Source organism: Eptatretus burgeri, chromosome 11, assembly GCF_056783735.1.
Source record: "Eptatretus burgeri isolate ZD-2024b chromosome 11, Ebu_testis_v1, whole genome shotgun sequence".
Taxonomy (NCBI): domain Eukaryota; kingdom Metazoa; phylum Chordata; class Myxini; order Myxiniformes; family Myxinidae; genus Eptatretus; species Eptatretus burgeri.
Window position 1 is genome coordinate 92,842,073 of NC_140971.1, and position 20,671 is coordinate 92,862,743.

The 20,671-nt window shown below is 41.2% G+C and overlaps 1 protein-coding gene across 12 annotated transcripts in view; it reads right to left on the bottom strand.

Annotated features, from left to right (window-relative positions):
* LOC147017666 (teneurin-3-like) overlaps positions 1–20,671 on the bottom strand; it is a 420,926-nt gene that overhangs the window by 18,507 nt on the left and 381,748 nt on the right. For all 12 annotated transcript variants that reach the window (XM_085847416.1, XM_085847409.1, XM_085847415.1 and 9 more), the window contains 4 exons: positions 19,803–19,957; positions 18,682–19,568; positions 2,862–3,037; positions 2,399–2,631 (listed from right to left, as the gene is read on the bottom strand). In XM_085847416.1, the coding sequence (XP_085703542.1) occupies positions 2,399–2,631; positions 2,862–3,037; positions 18,682–19,568; positions 19,803–19,957 (1,451 nt within the window). The remainder of the gene's footprint in view (positions 1–2,398; positions 2,632–2,861; positions 3,038–18,681; positions 19,569–19,802; positions 19,958–20,671) is intronic.

The window sequence follows — 20,671 nt, forward strand, 5'->3', positions numbered from 1 at the left end:
CCGTTGCAGTATCATAAAGGAGGAGGACATGGGAGTTGCGGGGGGCTATGTTGCTTTGCATGAGAATGCATCCTATAGTTTTGTCTAATTTTCTTTTGTGGGGATTAAAGTTCCCAAGGTATATTTTGCTAAGAATAGTCCATTGGTGCCAGTACCCTGGACAAATTATTTGACTCAAAGGATATGTAAGGTTTGCAGGGACATGCTAGTTAATGATAACGTGATGTGTATCTTCGTTAGATTGACCATTTAGGTGAACATTGGTATTTAACTACCGTACGTAGAATGATTTTATTATTTTTATATGTGTCTATGAGTATCGAGCATCATGTAAGAGCGGAACAATTTTGAACTGGGTATAATATTTACCAAATTAACTGTGCTATTTCTTATTTTTTCTGGGTATAATTTTCTTCTACTTTTACCCCAAAAATTATTAATTACAGTCTGTACCATTTTGAGCATGCTAAAACGAATTAATAAGCAATGGATGAAATAAACAGAACGTTCATCAAAGTATGCTGACCGCCGTGAGAAGCAAGGAGAAGCCAACATTTTTGGGCGATAATCCTTCATCGGAGCAAACGGTTCGCTGATTTGCTTTGAAGTAGGGCTGACGCCCGATACTTAAGGAGTGGGAAAAATAAAGTATGCATCCATTCCGAAAAGAGGAGCAAAAGTTCCAGATTTGAGAGAGACAAGTTTGATGTGTGAGCAGTGCAGACTGGCTGGGATCCAGCCATCTCATTTTAATGCATTTGGAAGAAAGCACTCAAGGAGTCCATGACCTGCAATGAAGAAATTTCTCAAAAGTCGAAAAACACTTTCAAAGGTTTGTGAAATTAGGTAAACAGATGGGTCCACACAGTATGGACAAATAATCCACGTGCTCATTTGGGGGTGTTGTGGGTTCCAGAGTAGCTCATGCCTGGGTTTCAGACACAGACAGGGATTGGTGAATGAGAAGCAAAATCTTTGAAGAGCATTGGAATCTCCCACGATGAAGCTGAGTCTATGGGCCTATCCCTTTTGAATTGCAGACAGGTCTCCCTGTTTTCTACTGCATCCTTTCTGGTCGCACACCCTCTGCCCTCTCCGTGCCCCCCCCCTCCTCCCCTCATGTTTCAGCAGGACGCGCGTTGTCCACCAGTAATCCCCTTCTAGTGAAACTCCCAAAATCCAGAAACAACTGCTCACCTTCACTCATTTGTTCCTCTTTTTTCCCCACCAATTTCCCCATTCTCTTCAATCTCATTCTTCCTTCCAGGTCTTAAGACAGCTGTTTGCCACCATCTCAGATCATCCCCAATTCAAAACCCTCATTCACCCCCCCACCCCCAAATTTCCAGTTTATTCTTCCTGAGAGCTTGTATCAAACTTGTCCACCCCTTGTGTGATTCTTACCTGCAACCCTTATTTGCCCGTCTCCGTCTATTTTGGCCCTCGGCCCTGCTGTTGGAGATTCCCCCTTCCCTTTGTGCTGTTCCTTTTGTTGTGTTGCATCCTGATCCACCACTCTGTGTTCTAGCTCTTCCACGAGCCTTGACTGTATATAAGAAAACAAGGAAGGGATTAACTTGGGGAGTGCTAACGAGGATAGAAAATATCACTTTTATGGGAGGAACCCCCCCCCCCATTTTTATATCTACGAAAGTTAAATTTTTTAAACTCCAATTAAAATGTTGGCAATTACCATGATCAGAAACAGCATCAAGAACATTCAACCTCTGCAAAAATGGCTTCTATTTTTAAACAATGATGTTAAACTGATAATTTCCTTCGAGACCAATGGAAATTCACCAATATCCCAGATCGACAAAATCGAATCTTGGACTTACACCCCTCATTCCTCAACCACGAACCTCCATTCGCTCCTTACCTCTGGATCAGAGAGGTAATATAACCAAAGGCATCTTGAGGCATTCCTCTGTCCTAAACTCTCCTATCAATGATCATTAGTTCTGCTTCTGCCCTGGTCATTTAACCCCTAGACGTGCTTCTTCAAATGAATAAATAATTAATGCATTCTCTCGAGTATTAATTCAGGGCACTCTTTCTTGACGACTCTCGCACACTTGACACAACTGCACTGGTTTTTTCGTCTGGCTTTGATTGAAAGCTTTCTGCTTGAGCTGTCAAAAGCCTGATACAATTAGCCGTCCGACTTCCTGCAAGATCACAAATAGTGGTTTGACCTCAATGATCTTCCTACACTGGAAGGTTCATTATAAAACGCACATGTAGTTGAGAAATATTTCGGCTTCTCCTCAACAACTCATAAAATGTATCATAATTGAGTTATTTCAAGAGGTTTTCAATATTTCAGTGACAGTTTTCCAACTTCAGTGACACGCCATCACGTATAAGTGGCAATAGAACAGCGAGACGTTTTACTTACCCGGAGTTTACGCCCAATTGTGAACTCTCCGCCGTCCTCATCCACACGCATCCGCCACTCCATGGAAATGCCCTCACGCACGATAGGCAGGCTAATGTTCTGGATGACCGATGCGGGTGTAGTTGGACCGGCCGAGACATGTGGCTCTGTGACAAGATCGATGCGTAAGCCATCGGGGTAAAATGCACGCAAGGAGCCGTCAAACCCCAAGGAGTATTTATTACTCGCTCCACCTACAAATGGACAAGCAGTCATGCTTTGTCAGAAACAGGATCCAAGACCTAAAAAGGTAAACAGTTATTTGTATTGGCCAGTGGCCTTGTGACGATCTGTGCTAACAGTAATCGGTCAAACAGGTAAATGTTAGCATTTACAGCTTGGAAATACACGAGTTCATGGAACTATAAGAAAATGCTTCATACATCAGCTGTATTGAAGATTGTGCTTCTTATTGACATCTTACCTCGGAAGACGCTATAAAGTGTATCTGCGGCAGAAATATTTGCTTCCAAAATGAGATCCTCATTCAAATGAGAACTCTTTGTTTTTACACGATAAACGCCATTCGTCTCAGCTTGCAAGTCCACAACTGTGCCGGTTGGGAATGTGGTATTCGTCAGTCTTCCGCTGCTGTCGTAACTGCACACAGTGAAACAACTTAAGGACAGCATAATGCAGTATTGATGTACATATCAAAACAGTAAAAAGAACAAAACCAACAAGTTTACATTATATCACTCGTTTCAAGATGAGTGGTTAAATGTCATGTAATTGATTAGAGCATTTGTATGTTTTATATATATATATATATATATATATATATATATATATATATATATATACAGTGGGGAGAACAAGTATTTGAAACACTGCCGATTTTGCAGGTTTTCCCACTTACAAAGCACGTAGAGGTCTGTAATTTTTTTTATCAAAGGTACACTTTAACTGTGAAAGACGGAATCTAAAACGAAAATCCTGAAAATCACATTGTATGATTTTTAAATAATTAATTTGCATTTAATTACATGAAATAAGTATTTGATCACCTCCCAACCAGTCAGAATTCCGGCTCTCACAGACCTGTTAGTTTTGTCTTTAAGAAGCCCTCCCATGCTCCACTCATTACCTGTATTAACTGCACCTGTTTGAACTCATTATCTGCATAAAAGACAGCTGTCCACACTCAATCAATCAGACTCCAACCTCTCCACAATGGGCAAGACCAGAGAGCTGTCTTAGGACATCAGGGACAAAATTGTAGACTTGCACAAGGCTGCGATGGGCTACAGGACAATAGGCAAGCAGCTTGGTGAGAAGGCAACAACTGTTGGCACAATTATTAGAAAATGGAAGAAGTTCAAGATAAGAGTCAATCTCCCTCGGTCTGGGGCTCCATGCAAGATCTCACCTCATGGAGCCTCAATGATCATGAGAAAGGTGAGGGATCAGCCCAGAACTACACGGCAGGACCTGGTCAATGAGTTGAAGAGAGCTGGGAGCAAAGTATCAAAGAAAACCATAATTAACACACAACGCCGTCATGGATTAAAATCCTGCAGCGCACGCAAGGTCCCTCTGCTCAAGCCAGCGCATGTCCAGGCCCGTCTCAAGTTTGCCAATGACCATCTGGATGATCCAGAGGGGGAATGGGAGAATGTCATGTGGTCTGATGAGACCAAAATAGAGCTTTTTGGTTTCAACTCCACTCGCCATGTTTGGAGGAAGAAGAATGATGAGTACAACCCCAAGAACACCATCCCAACCGTGAAGCATGGAGGTGGAAACATCATTCTTTGGGGATGCTTTTCTGCAAAGGGGACAGGACGACTGCACCGCATTGAGTGGAGGTTGGATGGGGCCATGTATCGCGAGATCTTGGCCAACAACCTCCTTCCCTCAACAAGAGCATTGAAGATGGGGCGTGGCTGGGTCTTCCAGCATGACAACGACCCGAAACACACAGTCAGGGCAACTAAGGAGTGGCTCCGTAAGAAGCATCTCAAGGTCCTGGAGTGGCCTCGCCAGTCTTCAAACCTGAACCCAATAGAAAATCATTGGAGGGAGCTGAAAGTCTGTGTTGCCCAGCGACAGCCCCGAAAGCTGAAGGATCTGGAGAAGATCTGTATGAAGGAGTGGGCCAAAATCCCTGCTGCAGTCTGTGAAAACCTGGTGAAGAACTACAGGAAACGTCTGATCTCTGTCATTGCAAACAAAGGTTTCTGTACCAAATATTAAGTTCTGTTTTTCTGATGTATCAAATACTTATTTCATGCAATAAAATGCAAATTAATTATTTTAAAATCATACAATGTGATTTTCAGGATTTTTGTTTTATATTCCATCTTTCACAGTTGAAGTATACCTATGATAAAAATTACAGACCTCTACGTGCTTTGTAAGTGGGAAAACCTGCAAAATTGGCAGTGTATCAAATACTTGTTCTCCCCACTGTATATATATATATATATATATATATATATATATATATATATATATATATATATATATATATATATATATATATATATATATATATTACATTAACCTGTCTGTTTGTTTGTCTGTCCTTTATGCAAGCGCAAACCATTTGACCGAGAGCTACCAAGAAAACCATTTTACCTAGAACTACCAAGAAAACCCTTTGCCTTTGAGCTACCAAGAAAACCATTTGACCTTGAACTATCAAGAAAACCATTTGACCTTGAACTACCAAGAAAACCCTTTGACCGAGAGCTACCAAGAAAACCAATTTGACCTCGAGCTACCAAGAAAACCAATTTGACCTCGAGCTACCAAGAAAACCATTTGACCTTGAACTACCAAAAAAACCCTTTGACCTAGAGCTACCAAGAAAACCCTTTGACCTAGAGCTACCAAGAAAACCCTTTGACCTTGAACTACCAAGAAAACCCTTTGACCTAGAGCTACCAAGAAAACCCTTTGACCTAGAGCTACCAAGAAAACCCTTTGACCAAGAGCTACCAAGAAAACCCTTTGACCTGGAGCTACCAAGAAAACCATTTGACCTTGAACTACCAAGAAAACCCTTTGACCTAGAGTTACCAAGAAAACCCTTTGATCCAGAGCTACCAAGAAAACCCTTTGACGGAGAGATACCAAGAAAACCATTTGACCTTGAACTACCAAGAAAACCCTTTGACCTAGAGCTACCAAGAAAACCCTTTGACGGAGAGATACCAAGAAAACCATTTGATCGAGAGCTACCAAGAAAACCCTTTGACCTAGAGCTACCAAGAAAACCCTTTGACGGAGAGATACCAAGAAAACCATTTGACCGAGAGCTACCAAGAAAACCCTTTGACCCAGAGCTACCAAGAAAACCCTTTGACGGTGAGATACCAATAAAACCATTTGACCGAGAGATACCAAGAAAACCATTTTACCTTGAGCTACCAAGAAAACCCTTTGACCGAGAGCTACCAAGAAAGGTGTGCATAGTGCACGGGATCTGCAACAACACTGCATTTGACTGTACCTGCAACATGAACAAGTGTTTGATTTGGTGCAATTTCACATTTTTGTGCATTTTTTCCCAAAAATCGGTCCCGTCCTTTTCTGCCACATCAGGTGCCATCATGTGCGTAATGGTTGTTACAGGAAGTTAATGTGGTAATGTTTCTTTTGCAGTTTTTGAAAACCCCAACTACCTTACCACGCCACCAAAGAAACGGGCAAGTTTGGGCAGATCTATATCAGCAGCCAGAAAAAAAGAGAAGTCCGGAAGCAGGAAAGCTCACAAGAAAGACAATCATGCCTTGAAGCTGACCGTGAACGACATGCAACAGCCAGAGCAAGAGAAAACCTCCAAGAAAGACAATCATGTCTTGAATCTGTCCTAGAAAGTGTACCAGCTACCAGAGCAATAGAAACACTGGGAACCTCAGCTCGTGTGTGTGTGTGTGTGTGTGTGTGTGTGTGTGTGTGTGTGTGTGTGTGTGCGCGCGCGCGCGCGCATGTATATATATACACACACACACACACACACACACACACACACACACACACACACACACACACACACACACACACACACACACACACACACACAAGGTTTTTGTGGTTGGGATGATCCATTGTAATTATTAAACTGCACAGCCAACCAAGACTACAAAACTCGAATAAACTCGCGCCTATTTTAATACAAACAAGTCTGAAGACGACGATGGTTCACAAGCGGTATTTGACGATGTAGATTGTTTCAGAAGTCAAGGATGAGACAATGTGATAATGTTTGACCAAGTTATAAAAATGATCAACATGATGTGGTACAAGTGACAGGTTATTAGCTGCAAAATGTCGAAAATCCAGTTTCGTTCAACAACTTTAAAAATTTGACCTTTGCATAACCTTTAAAGGTCACAAAACAATGTTGTGGACATTAAAATAAAGAAACAGGATACGTGCTATAGCTTATTGGAGTTGGTTCGTCGAAGAAGGTCAAAAACCCGGTTTGATTCCCACAACTTTGAAAATTTGACCTTTGTTACCTTTAAAGGTCAAAGGTCAAGGATTATGACCTTTGGTGCAAAACTTCCTCTGGAACATTCCAAGAACAATATAACGTCATATAGGCTATATGGTATTTCGCGCTCATCGGATTATCCATACTTTGATGAAATCAGCGTAAAAACAAACTTGAAGGGGACGCCACGGGCAAGGTGTTCGAGATGGAGCAAAATGGTTTCAAGACTTTAGGTGAGGAATGACCTCAAGATTATGCATAAAAAATATTGTCATCCAAGCTCTCAAACTTTGGGCGGTCGTATGATTTTTATGTCAAAATTCGAAATTTTCTAAGTTCGTGACCTTGTGACCGACCTTGGGACGAAAATGAAAAATCGAGCTCCGTGGGGCTATGCAGGTGCCATTGGGCTAACCAAATACTGAAACCTCTGCCAGATTCGACAAACCCCCTCGGTGAAGATGCAAATTGAAATCAGCTACCCCCTAAAAACATGTTTTTTAGGCGTGGCTCCACCCATAATGGGGGCACCATGCCCATTTTCAGGAAAACACAACTAGATCATGATATAAACCTCCCACCAAAATTTTGTCAGGATCGGATCAAAACCCACAGAGCTATGCTCGGGACAGACAGACAGACATACAGACAGACAGACAGACACACAACAATAACGAATATAGTGGTCACTTATTTTTTTCGTGAAAATATTTTTTCGTGAACCAACAAGCGTGAGCCAATCAAGTAGTAAGTCGACGTTTCGTTCGTGACACACAAACTTCTTCAAAGCCCCGTGAACAATCGAGTGTGTGGCCTATTTATTCTGCCTTGGATTAATTCTCTTCTGGTCCAACACACTGATGCTCGGAGTGCAAAACAAAATTATTACTTTTCTCCCTGTTGTTAATGCTAATCATCCTTGATTGATTGTCTGCTCCCTTTGCATGTTTCCTGCGTGATCTGGTAAAATAAGTTTGTTCATTAAAACTCCAAAAACGAGGATAGTGTGGACCACAAATAACCCACAACATGCCCAGCCCAGAGGACACACCAATCACTCGACCTCAGATACGCCCCGTCACACAATCTTCACCGAGGCAGACTCGCTCCACCCACATTCCAACCCTGCATACAACAGGACCAAGTGATCACATCACCAAGGAGGACTAACCCGGATGTACAATGCAAGCCCAATAACTTGCCAAGTTTTAATGCACATCCTTATTTGACCAGATCACACAGGAAACAGATGCAGAGGGAGCAGACAATCAATCAAGGATGATTAGCGTGAACAGGGAGAAAAGTGATAAATTTGTTTTTCCACTCCGAGCATCAGTGTGTTGGACCAGAAGAGAATTAATCCAAGGCAGAAAAGAGTAAGCCACACACTCGATTGTTCACGGGGCTTTGAAGAAGTTTGTGTGTCACGAATGAAACGTCACCTTCATACTTGATCGGCTCACGCTCGTTTGTATTAAAATAGGTGTGAGTTTGGTCGAGTTTTATAATTTTGGTTGGCTGTGCATTTTAATAATTACTATATATATATATATATATATATATATATATATAACATATAATATACGACCAAAATGTGCGGAGCATGACGAAGCACCCCCACCCAATCTCAAATGGTCGTGACGTGAGTCCCATGTGCCGACCAAAGCGTCGCCTCCAACCCGGAGGCTTCAACCTGGCCACTCATAAAAAAGACAGAGATTTAAGGTCATCAAACGGAGCCACATTTCCAGATTTCAGGCTTATCTCCCATCATCAGGACGGCACACCGTATAAATATTTAACCAATGATGATTACGGTCGTTATTTAAATTATATTAGCAACCTCTGGCTGTAATGGTGAACATCAGCTGCAGATTATGTCTCACATGGTAAAACCACATAATCTGCATAGAACAAAAGTCTGTCTATATCAACCACTTATCCAATCAACATATTCTAGTTTTGTATTTTAAATTAATTTTCTGAAATTTGTAGAATTTGTTTTTCATTTGGACGTTGTGGGTTATGATTTGTAAATAAAAGGTGGAAAAAGTCTGATTCAATGTAATTTAATTCCAGGCTATATGGCAACAAAAGGTGAAATTTTGAAAGGGGGGTGTAGACTTTATATCGGCACAGAATCCTTCCTGTAATTCACGGACCGGTGTTTGTGGGTTTGTTTGTTGGGCTACTGCTCCGACAGTTCTGGGCCGATTACATCCAGACTTGCTACATAGGTTTAGCATGACCCAAATTAATGTGTTGGGGTGTTTTTATCTTTGCTCTTTTATCCTCTCATAATTCCATTGAGTGCTTCTGCATTATCAGAATGAGAGTTTAAGCTCGAGAACTATTTCAAAATATAATTTTCTGAGCTGCAATTTTGTCTCCTCACTGCTGTGGTAGTTAAAAACAGTTTGGTTTGTTTGCACGTTGGACACCAGTAATTCGTCCGAACCAAAGTGGCCATTCCGCCATGAGTGGTAATTTGGTTTGAATCGCCATAGCAGTGAGAGATCTTAAATCGCCCCATGGAGCCCCCGGCTCATGATGCAGAGAAACACAAAATCCAATTTAATATACCATGTGTGTTTCCATTTTCTTCGAAGTCTTTGTCATCAATACAAGTGCATTAATGTCTACGAATGTCTGTGCAATGAATGTGAATGATGTACAAGGTCCTCGTTGAGCCAATTAGATAAATGTTTTAAAATTAAAAAAAAAATCATTTAAATAATGAGTAAAAGAAAAAAAAACATACACTAGACATTGTACATTGGTCATGACAACATCCTTATAAACTCTCCCTCCCCTCCTCTAATTTCAATCAAAACTTTTAAATTCACTTCCTGGATGCTCTGTCATGACTGAATCTGTTAAACTTGCATGAATGAATTTTTTGGAGGATGAAGCCACAACTTTACCCCTTGATTTATTATTGAAGCTTTAGCAGTCTTAAATGGAAACTAAACCCACATTTTTACAAGCTGAGAATCGCTTGATCAGATCATTATACATATATATATATATATATATATATATATATATATATATATATATATATATATATATATATATATATATACATATATATATATATATATATGTATATATATTTTTTCATTTCACATTGTACTTTACAGGAAAGACGATGCACTATTAACAGTAAATGCAACTTAACAATAGTTTGCAATGATAATTACAATTAGTATCATAAGGCTTCATACAGGCTTGCCTGGATGAAAAGACCATATGTACTCAACATCCGACAAAACAATGTCCCGAACATGTCGACAGGCTCTCTCAAAAGCCTGCTCTAACTTCCTGGAAAGGTTGGCTTTTTGGTGCAGTTTGGGGGCAGTCGTCTCACTTTCCAGGCTTTAGGCATGATTTAAGGGAGATAAACAAGGACTTGCAATGAAGGACTTCAATGTCCACCAACTGCTAGCAGACTGGTCTCCAGCTTAATGCTTCCCCAATCAGGCTGGTCATCCCACATCGAGAGTTTATTTATTTTTCTACATCCTCGAGGATCATGATTTCCAAACTCATGGAACATTTTAATGATAATTCTACCGTATACTCTCTTTCCTTTCAGTTGTGACTTTTCACTTTTTGTCAAAAGCACTTCTCCAATCCTCTTTCGTCTTAAAGGTAAGCATGAGTTAAGTGTATATGGTTATATTGCGTTTCAGGCTTCTTATCACCACCATTAATATTTCAAGGCCTGGCCCAACACATGATTTGGTTAGAAAGGTTTATGTTATCACTTCTCTCCAACAAGCAAAAATGGATGCAAGATGAAAGTGATTTTCCTTTGATAGTTTTGGAAACCAAAAACTGTCTGCATCAACGAAGGATAGTGTAACATCGATTTTGTTGAATATTGAAACATTCATACTTTGATATATGTTTATGTTATTTTCGAGAAAGAAAATCATCAATTGGGTTTGTCTGTCTCGAATATGCTCTGTCCAAAGGCAGGTTCAGTGCTGCCAAAGCAGTCTCACGGCATGAATTACCATGGGTGGTTTGTCGTTACCTTGCCAGTGGTAATCAGAGCAGGGATTTTTGGAATTCTGGCAGAGTTCTGTTGACAAGTTGCCTACTCTTCATGAAAGACAAGGTCGCATCTACAAGGTCCACCCCGCTCGTAGACTGTTCCCCGGCTTAACGTCCATCCGAGGGATGACACACTTTGCGATGCAACGCCCCGCCTGCGAAGCACCAATCCGACTGTTTATAGTTGGGTGAAGAATCTAATCCAGACTATACAGGTCAAAGATGAATACGCTACCTCTGCGCTTTCCCGTCAGCACAAACCGAGTCAAATGTTTGCAAAATATGACAATCCACAAGCATCATTTGAACTGAAAACAAACACAAACATCATTTCCCTGTGCATTCTTCCTTTTTTTTTTATAATTGTGTGTACATTTTGAAGACCCCTTATATTGGGCTGTTCGATTGAGGGAAATAAAAAGATTTGATGATTTATTTTCACCAAATGACTCGGATCTTGAATAGGCATCGGCAGAAATGATCCATGATTATTACTGTAGTTACAAAGGAAAACAGCAACATGGAGTCACTGAGTGCAAAGAATGAAATATGTGCAAAACTGTTGAAAAAGTTTTCTTTCCTTTTGAAGAAAGAAATTTGTTTTCTTGGTGTGAATGGTAATATTTTACAACTCGTATAAAATCCCGTCAAAAATTGACGCGTTGGAATTATTTTATTCAAAATATTCAGAGACTGGAAGATTTGATGTTTTGTCGCAAGAAGAAGTGTTATTTTAAAACAATACATTTATAAATGTCACCCTATTTTTCTTTATCTTCTGGGACCTTTCATTTCGAGGGTACAGCCTCGTGAGTGTGCCAAAGCCCGAAGCCTCGGCCTCGCGTCATGTGTGCTTATGTCTTCTTTAATTATTAGACATCGCACGCATGTACATGAACACTCGTTTTACTCTGCACATGTTACACATCACGTGCAGTGAATTTCACCTCCCTGTGCCTTGTATTTATTGTTAATTTTTTTTTAAAAACGCTTCTGTAAATCGCCATTGAGGCCCGGTTGCAAGTCACCGTCTACATTTCCAAAAGAAGAGATGTAATTACTCTTCAGTGGAAAATATTTTTCGAGTTGTTTTATCCTGAAAAAAGAATAGATCGTAGTTAACATACAGTCGTGTTAAAAGACTGGTCTTTAAAATCCTTAAATCGTCCTTTTGAAGGGGGACAGACATCACACAAACAAATACACATTGTGTTTTATATTGTAGATGGGTTATTTCTGTTAAAATGACAGTAATGCAGTTCGAGTTGAATTTTTTGCATTACACCTCTCACAATTCCTTCAACTGCATGTCAGGCCATATGATCTGACCCGAACATCACCTGATCTGACCCAGACGTCACGTGATCTGTACTTCGGCCCAGAGGTTTTCAACAACATACGGTAACTGTGTGGTCGATTGAACAGAAAGACGTGCGTCATTGCCCTTTTTGTTGGACAATAAATATTGCCTGGGTATATTTCCCCATAAAGGGACACTGGAAAAAGGACTTTTCATTCCCATTACATTGGGAACAGGAAAAAAATAGGTTAAATGTAAAGAAAGGAATATAAAAGAGATGATTTTAAAAAGGATAAAATATATATTTAGACGTGGAAAGTGCAGCATGTACGATTTGTGATGTGCATGATAAAAAAAACCCCTGGGTCTGGGTTTTAAATTAGCAAACAAATAGATTTCCAGTTAACTAGTAATTATACCAGTAAGGTAAATACTATCAGATCCAACGTACATTCAATACTCGGTGAAGTTAACTAAGAGTTGAGAGAATGTATACTTAAGTGCACAAAGACACCGCTATTGATAGCAATTGCTTGGTCGGGCAACGTTCAGGTCTGACGTATCGACCACAGAGCGGTCTTCTTCCAAGACTAAGCAGACCACGTGTAAAACCACTACTTTTGTTCCGTCAGATAGGGATGTCGGGGCAGTTTTTTCTTAGCTAGAGAGCATGATCCTGGATGGATCGCCCGTCGAACGCAGGATACTCGAATAGCTTATTCTTCCCAGTAAGCTGGTACTCATTTCACCGACCCCAGAAGGATGACAGGCTGAGTCAACCCAACTGGTGTTATGTTAATGGACACGACAGGGGCTCAAACTCAAGAACCTAAGATCTTAAGCCAGTCATCTTAACCGTTAAGCCACCACCAGGTTTAATGAGGCAGACGATGTGTACCGGATGTTAAATAGGGAGGGAGGGTTTGTTCATTGGCAGCAGGAAGGTGTTAAATAGGGATGACATCGCCTACCATTGACGGTGTGACCTGCATGTCATTGTTCATCATCGTCTTTAGTCAATGCAACATTTTTGCCTTGAGAACGAGCAATTTTACATTCATGTGTTTTGGTCAGAGAGTTTGAGAAGCAAGTATGGTGGTGGAAAGTTGCGGTCGACAAAGCACACGGGAGATCGTCGATTCAGACGGATCGATGAAAACACTGAAAGGCGATTCAAATCTATTTCTTTGGTGATGAAAGAGCAAGGCACAAAAGGGAAAGCGTACATGTGAACAGCAGGTCACATAGGTTTCTGTACACATTATGAAACTTTCCGCGGTAGAGTCCTTCACACTCGCCCAATAACACAAGCAAAGAACACAATGCCATTTCCTCACCGAAGGCAATGATGAAAAATGACGCGTTGGCCTCAGTGTCTATCACGAGCACATAATTCCACTCCTTACGGCCCCAACCATTCCGTTCCCCTTTATCCCATTCTCCAACCTCTTCAAAGGCATTTACCATCTGGTGCACACTGCTTTCATAGCCACAGATGAAGACCACTCTGTGGTCAAAATGTCAGAACTTATCTTCGCCATATTAGGCAAATGCTCTTTCTGATGGTTCATTTTAATGCCTGAGTCAATAGTTCATCAAAAAACTTCCGTGTGTTCTTGGGCTGACAGGATGACCTCGAGGTTAAGCACACTTGCGTCTAAGCTGTGTAGCCTGGGTTTCATAATCCTGACCCAGCTATAAACTGTCATCCCGGTGATTCACAGGCAGGGTGATTCATCAGTGTGTGCGCTGTCCCGCGGATGGACGTTAAACGGGATCTCGTCTACCGGTATTAGTCGTTGGATGCTAAAGTCCTCACGGTGTCCTTCGCGAAGAGTTGGTGAGCTATCACCGGCACCTTGAGCAAATGTAAAATTTCTGTTTTCACAAGCAGAGGACAATATTAGTGGAACTCAGCCAATGATGCTATCCAGCAGCCTTGTGCTACATATGAACGAAGAAGAAGAAATGCTTTCTTCATTTTTTTTACGCATCGTCAATCCATGGCTTGGGAAGCGGAAAACACAATGACTATGATCGCATGATGATTCAGGAAGGTTTGAGTTGATGCCAATAATAGATGCAATTATTGGACTGTGCAAGTTAGCTCTTCACCCACCGGCTGGCTACGAGCAAACAACCTTTTCATCGGTGAAGTCAAAAATAACAAGTAATTGGTACATTAAACACTGATTATATTTATCACCGAACTCACGAACAAGAAATGCGACAAAGTGTAACATAAGCTATAAATTTGGTTGCGGAATTGTGAAGTGAAAGCTGAACGACATTTCAGTTAATCACGAGGTGTGAATAAGTGACTCAGACTTGAGGCCAGTTCACCTGCGTTCTTCTCACTTTCCCTCCGGTGTACTTTTTATTTTAAATGTGTAACAAAATATCCAATCAAACGAAGACTGAGGTTTATAAATACACATAATGTACGTGGGGTGGTCAAAGGATCGACGTACGAGATACTCACAGTGGTCCAAGACATATTTTTTAAAAAGTACCACGTAGCATAGAAATCCATAAAAAATAGATAAATTTCTTTAACTATACATATATTATGTACTCCGTACAAGCCAAAATACCTGTCGCTTTGCTGACGAATTTAAATCAAAAGCCAACATCTTGGACTTCACAAATATTCTGCGCTATTCACTCTCTAATTTGCCCGAGTTCATTTTCCATTTGCTTGCAAATCAGCTGACATCCCCTTCATCAACCATCCTTGCCACTTATATATGGCATGAGCAAAAAACCCACTTCCACTTTGCTGCAAAGTGTTGGATGTTAGGTCAGCTCTAACCTAACATCTTTGCTGCAAAGTGTTGGATGTTAGGTCACTAACAGCTCAGTGTTGGATGCTTTGGTTTGAACTAGAGGTCAACCGATATGGGTTTTTCAAGGGACGATGTCGATACCGATATTTAGAGAGCAGGGAAGGGGACCGGGGGGGGGGGGGGGGATGACTTGGATCATGCCGATATATGCATCTTATCAAACAATTAAATAATAATAAAAAAAGAGAATTTAATTAACAAATTTATTTTACACAATGTTAACTAAGCTTGCTTGCTTATGCACAACATCACAGTACAATCAAATGTAGGCAAACTGACAACATTATTTTAATTATCAACACTGATAATGTCGAGCAAAGCTTATAAAGGTAACCAGCCACGTATCTGAGAACCTAAAACTCTGGTTTTATCTGGAAACCACCAATTTTTCAAGCTAAAACTATAATTTTGAGATTTTGGTGAAAAAAAGTGTTTTTTTTTTTCAAAAAAAGTTTCAATTCCCACCTCCCACATAGTTATTGTACTAGTCGCCATGTTACGGTGGCGCCACGGGTGGTAGGGTGTGTTTCCCACCATTTGTTTCACTATTCTCACTTTGATCATCATATATATATATATAGTAATTCCTCGTTTTACGTAGTAGAACGTTAGCTGAAAACTTGCAAGACGAAAGTAATTTTGCCAAAGGAAATAATGCAATCAGTGGAGGTTTTGTATGTATGTATGTATGTATGTATGTATGTATGTATATATATATATATATATATATATATATATATATATATATATATATATATATAAAGTATACTGTATGTATGTATGTATATATATATATATATATATATATATATATATATATATATATATATATATATATATATATATATATATATATATATATATATATATATATATATATATATATATATATGTATATATATATATATATATATATATAAGCCTGGTGTGTTGGCGCAGTGGTTAGGGCAGCAGATTGGGATCCAAAAGGTCCTGAGTTCAAGCCCCGTTGGGCCACTGAATTAATACACCAGGGGGTTGACTCAGCCTGTCATCCTTCCGAGGTCGGCGAAATGAGTACCAGTATACTGGGCCGGTGTATACCCCGGTTAAAATAGGTGTACCATATCCCTGTGTCGTAAGAGGCGACCAGGATTGTGTCAGGAAGGGCATCCGGCGTAAAACATGTGCCAAATCACTATGCGGATCATATGGATGATCCGCTGTGGCGACCCCTAACGGGAGCAGCCGAAAGAAGAAGATATATATATATATATATATATATATATATATATATATATATATATATATATATAGTCATACCTTTTCTTCTTCGGCATATCCAGAGCTTCCAGCACACTCTCATTAACGTTCCGCAGCGGCCACCTGACCTGAAGGGTAGCTACAGATACTGAATTGACATAAGGTGGAGTTCTCGCTGCCTACTGTCATGAAAAGCAATTTTTTTTTGTTAATATTGGCCAAATCGGCACCATCATTGGCCGATGCTGATAACCTCAAAATTCCAGACATATTGATTGACCACTAGTTTGAATCCATCCATCGGGACCATACTCTGTGCAGAGCGTTGGTGCTGCCTAAGCAGTCTCCTTGGCTATTGGGCACAATCCTGGACGGGTAGCCTCTCCGACATAGGATACCAGCAAGCTGGCACTCATTTTGCCGACCTCGGAAGGATGACAGGCAGAGTCAACCCCACCTGGTATTAATTCAACAGCCAAGCAAGATTTGAACTCAGGATTCCAGGATCCCAAGCCCACCACTCTAGCCATTAAGCCAACAGCAGGCTTACACGAGTTTGAAGCTCCGCTTAAAATGAGTGAAACAAAACATTGTGAAAATTTTGAACTATTCTCACTCAGATTTCAACATCACCGTAATGCACATTGTAAAGTTGTTGAAACTTTCTTTGTATAAGAAGAAGATAATTTGTAATCCCGGGTAGCACCAGTTGACGCTAAACAATAGACATTTACAGAGAGAATTGGGCTCTTCCCACACCCTGAACCCACTCCCCCAGATATGCTACCCTGACAGAAACCATCCTTGGGGTGCCCTTCAGCAACGTGCAAAATGTGGTTGGATTTGGTTCAGTTGTTTCTAGTTTTTGAAGCATATATAAACAAACAAACAAACATGAACTGAGCTTTACAGTACAGTATAGTATAGATATATCGAAGAAAGTGTGTCTTCGACTATTGTCTTTGATAGCAGACTCGACGGTGTAATGGTTGGAGGCTCCACTCGGAGTCTGGGATGTCGGCGGTTCAAACCCCAGCCGAGTCATAACAAAGACTTAATAAACAGTTCTTCATGCTTTGCCTTAATAGCAAATGTTTGCTTGACATTCACCATTGAAAAGGATATGAGCACAGACAATCCCCATAGGTCGGCATCCATGGGGAGAAAGAAATTCCTCATTAGGAAATGCCCTGCTGAGTGCGGTGAGAAAAGCTGTGCCACTGTTGTGACGTCACTTCCCCTAAACTCAGTTGTGTTTGCCTTGTCTGACAGTCCTGTGATATTTCTTGTGTATTCATCTGTATGTCCGTGTGTGTGTGTGTGTGTGTGTGTGTGTGTGTGTGTGTGTGTGTGTGTGTGTGTGTGTGTGTGTGTGTGTGTGTGTGTGTGTGTGTGTGTGTGTGTGTGTGTGTGTGTGTGTGGTAGCTTCACTACAAGCTTTAGATACTGTAAAAAAATAAAATAATTGTATCTTGTTTGTTCAACTTTTTGAATGTGCTTCACATACTGCAAAATCCAGTTTAAATGAGATATTTTAGTTTTGATAAATGTTTCTAATAAATAAACCTCTTTAATTACAGTTTTTCAATGTTCTTATGAATATCATGAAATTATTTTGAATGAGAATCGACGGTATTGCAGAAGAGGTTTCTTCTGGAAGCGTAGCAGGCTGAAGAGTACCAAGAGGTTCACCTGATGCAGTCGCACATGCTCAAGTGTCACGTTTAGCATGTTTTTGCGTTGCAGGTGAAACATTTTTCGGTTACAGGTGAAACGCACAAACCTTCCAGGTAGGATCGCATGATATCTGCCGGTGAGGCTCTCTTTTGCAAGCAGCCTGGTACTCTTCCAGAAGCATTTCCGGATGAAACCTTTCCTTTCCGGAGGTTAATTTTACAAAATCGAAATGCGATGATAGCGAGAATTGTGCTCTCAAGTCATCTCGGATGTGGCACAGCCCAATGGCTGAGTCAACCATCATAGAAACTGACGGGTCAGCTCCGACTGGAGTCAGAGTGTGTTTGTCAGCGTCTCACCGCTGCCTTTTTTTATCCTGTATTTCAATGGAGTATTCTCAGATGAAACGAAGCAGCGTTGTTGCTCATTTGGTGTGCGTAACCAATAAAGAATGACATTTGTGTTGTGGCCATAATGTGCAATAAATAAATAAAAACTACGATTATATCACTTGAAGATCATCAAACATAATTGTGTTTTGCCATCTTCCGAACCAATGTATCTTGATGTTTAACAGGCAAAGATTAGAGCCAGCAAAAAAGAGGAGATCATGTTAACAAAATTTCACATTCTATTGGAGTAAGCATGTATTCTTTGCTTTTTAAAGCATTACCTGTAAAAAGTAGTCCAGCCATTCTCATCACTTTGTGTGGCGAGCAGTCCCGTCGTACCGACGTACGTCAGAAACACAAGTTCTACCCCCTGCATCGATATGGATTTGAGCGCGCCATTTGAATTCAATGTCAAGGCGAGCACATGTCCATCAGCGAGCACCAGACGAAGAGGCATGCCGGCAGAATCCCTTCGAATCTGCAGTGATCGGCCGTCGCTCGCGCTCACTGCCGTCAGGTGCCTATCCCAGATGTAGCTGAAGTTGTAGAGAAAGTCCCCGCTGATGAGACTGCGTGTTTGCAGGTGTACACCATCTGCATTAAATACATAAAGCTCTTGCCCAGAAACTGAACCAACTTCGTACTGAGCATTGGCGTTCTTGAGAGGAAGGTTTGGGTGCACAGCACGCAGACGCACATTTCCAAAATCGGCGATGTAGAGCACTCCATTGGGACAAACTGTCACAGATGCTGGGACGTTAAGCCGAGCATCCTTGGCATAGCCATTATCCCCTGAGAAACACCCGCATGCTACATCACCGTTACAGCTGCAACCGGACACTGCACCTGCAAGCAGCGTCATCGTTCCCTCGTTGAAGACTTGCCACACACGATGGATCTTCTTCTCATCAGTCTCGGCGATGTAAAGCACCCCGTCGTGTGACACCGTGATGCTCACCGGGGCTTTGAACGTGGACGGACTCGGCCCGAGTGAGTCTTGCCAAGGAGGCATTGGGATCGAAGAAGAAGAAGAACAATGGCCCAAACGACCGGCTACAAGTCGCACCTGCCAATTGCTGGTCACCTGCAGCACAATGTTTCCATCCAGGATGTACAGCGAGTCATCCAGTGGGCTAATGGCGAGTGCTGTCGGCCACTCAAGCCTTACCTAACAAAATACACAGGAACATCCATTTGAGTGGAAGAAGGGAGCCTGAGCACACACGTATTTTATGCATATCATTCGGTTTAATAAACCCAAAGTAAAACCACAGAATTCAAGTGTTTACAGGAACCCCCCCCCCCCACCCTGGATTTTGGTATATAGGTAGGCAGAAGCCTTGAGGGAGGAGTGCTGTCATCTCCCAGACAATGCTTCGTTTTATAATTAAATCCGTCTTACCTGAGAACTGTCAATGGGTGAATCGCAGCTCAAGGGGCGGCCGGAAAGCAAATCACCAGAGCCAATTACAGTGGCCACAATGCCATTGCCATCAATCTTGCGTATGACCGTGCCATCCACAAAGAAAGTGTGACCATCCTTATTTACAGCAACACCTGCCAAAAAAAACAGACAGTCTGCGATTGTGGGTCAGGCAAGCAAAAGGTAAAGGTGCCAAAATTAAGCAGCAGGTGCTGAAGCGGCAAAGAAAGTGACACGCGAAATGGTGATTAATTCCAACATTCCCTTTTTCATTCAAACTCCCCTGTGGCTAAAATGGTATGCTTCGAAATAAGCATTTCACCACTACAATCATAATAATAAAAATAATAACAATACTTTCAGCTCATCCTTTGTTCTGTTATACCTTCACCGCCGTTCATCATTTGTGCTCTCATTACAGGATGATTTCTTTGGCTGCATCCAGCAAAATCATGTTTGGCAATTTACAGGAACTTTTGGCGTCGATGGCGCATTGCACGGACGTTGTGATTACATCGCAATCACAGGCCGAGCAGTTATTTGGTGCAGGTCCAAGCAAAGCGGCAAAACGTTGCAAATCAAACACATTTTGCTGGAGACGATGATTTTGACAAAACTTCCACTCCAGATATACACCTGATCCTCGCTCGTACCATCGATCGTCTTGCCAACATACGTTTATCAAACATGCACTCGTGACTTTGGCTCATGAGTGATTTCACAGGAATGAGCCTTTAGCCCCGATTAGTAAAACAACAGTGCGACAAATATATCAGTTGTGTTCGCCTGTTCTTAAGAAGGAAATTGAGAACAAGGACGAGGGCGGGGAGTGCGCGCAGAAATTTGAT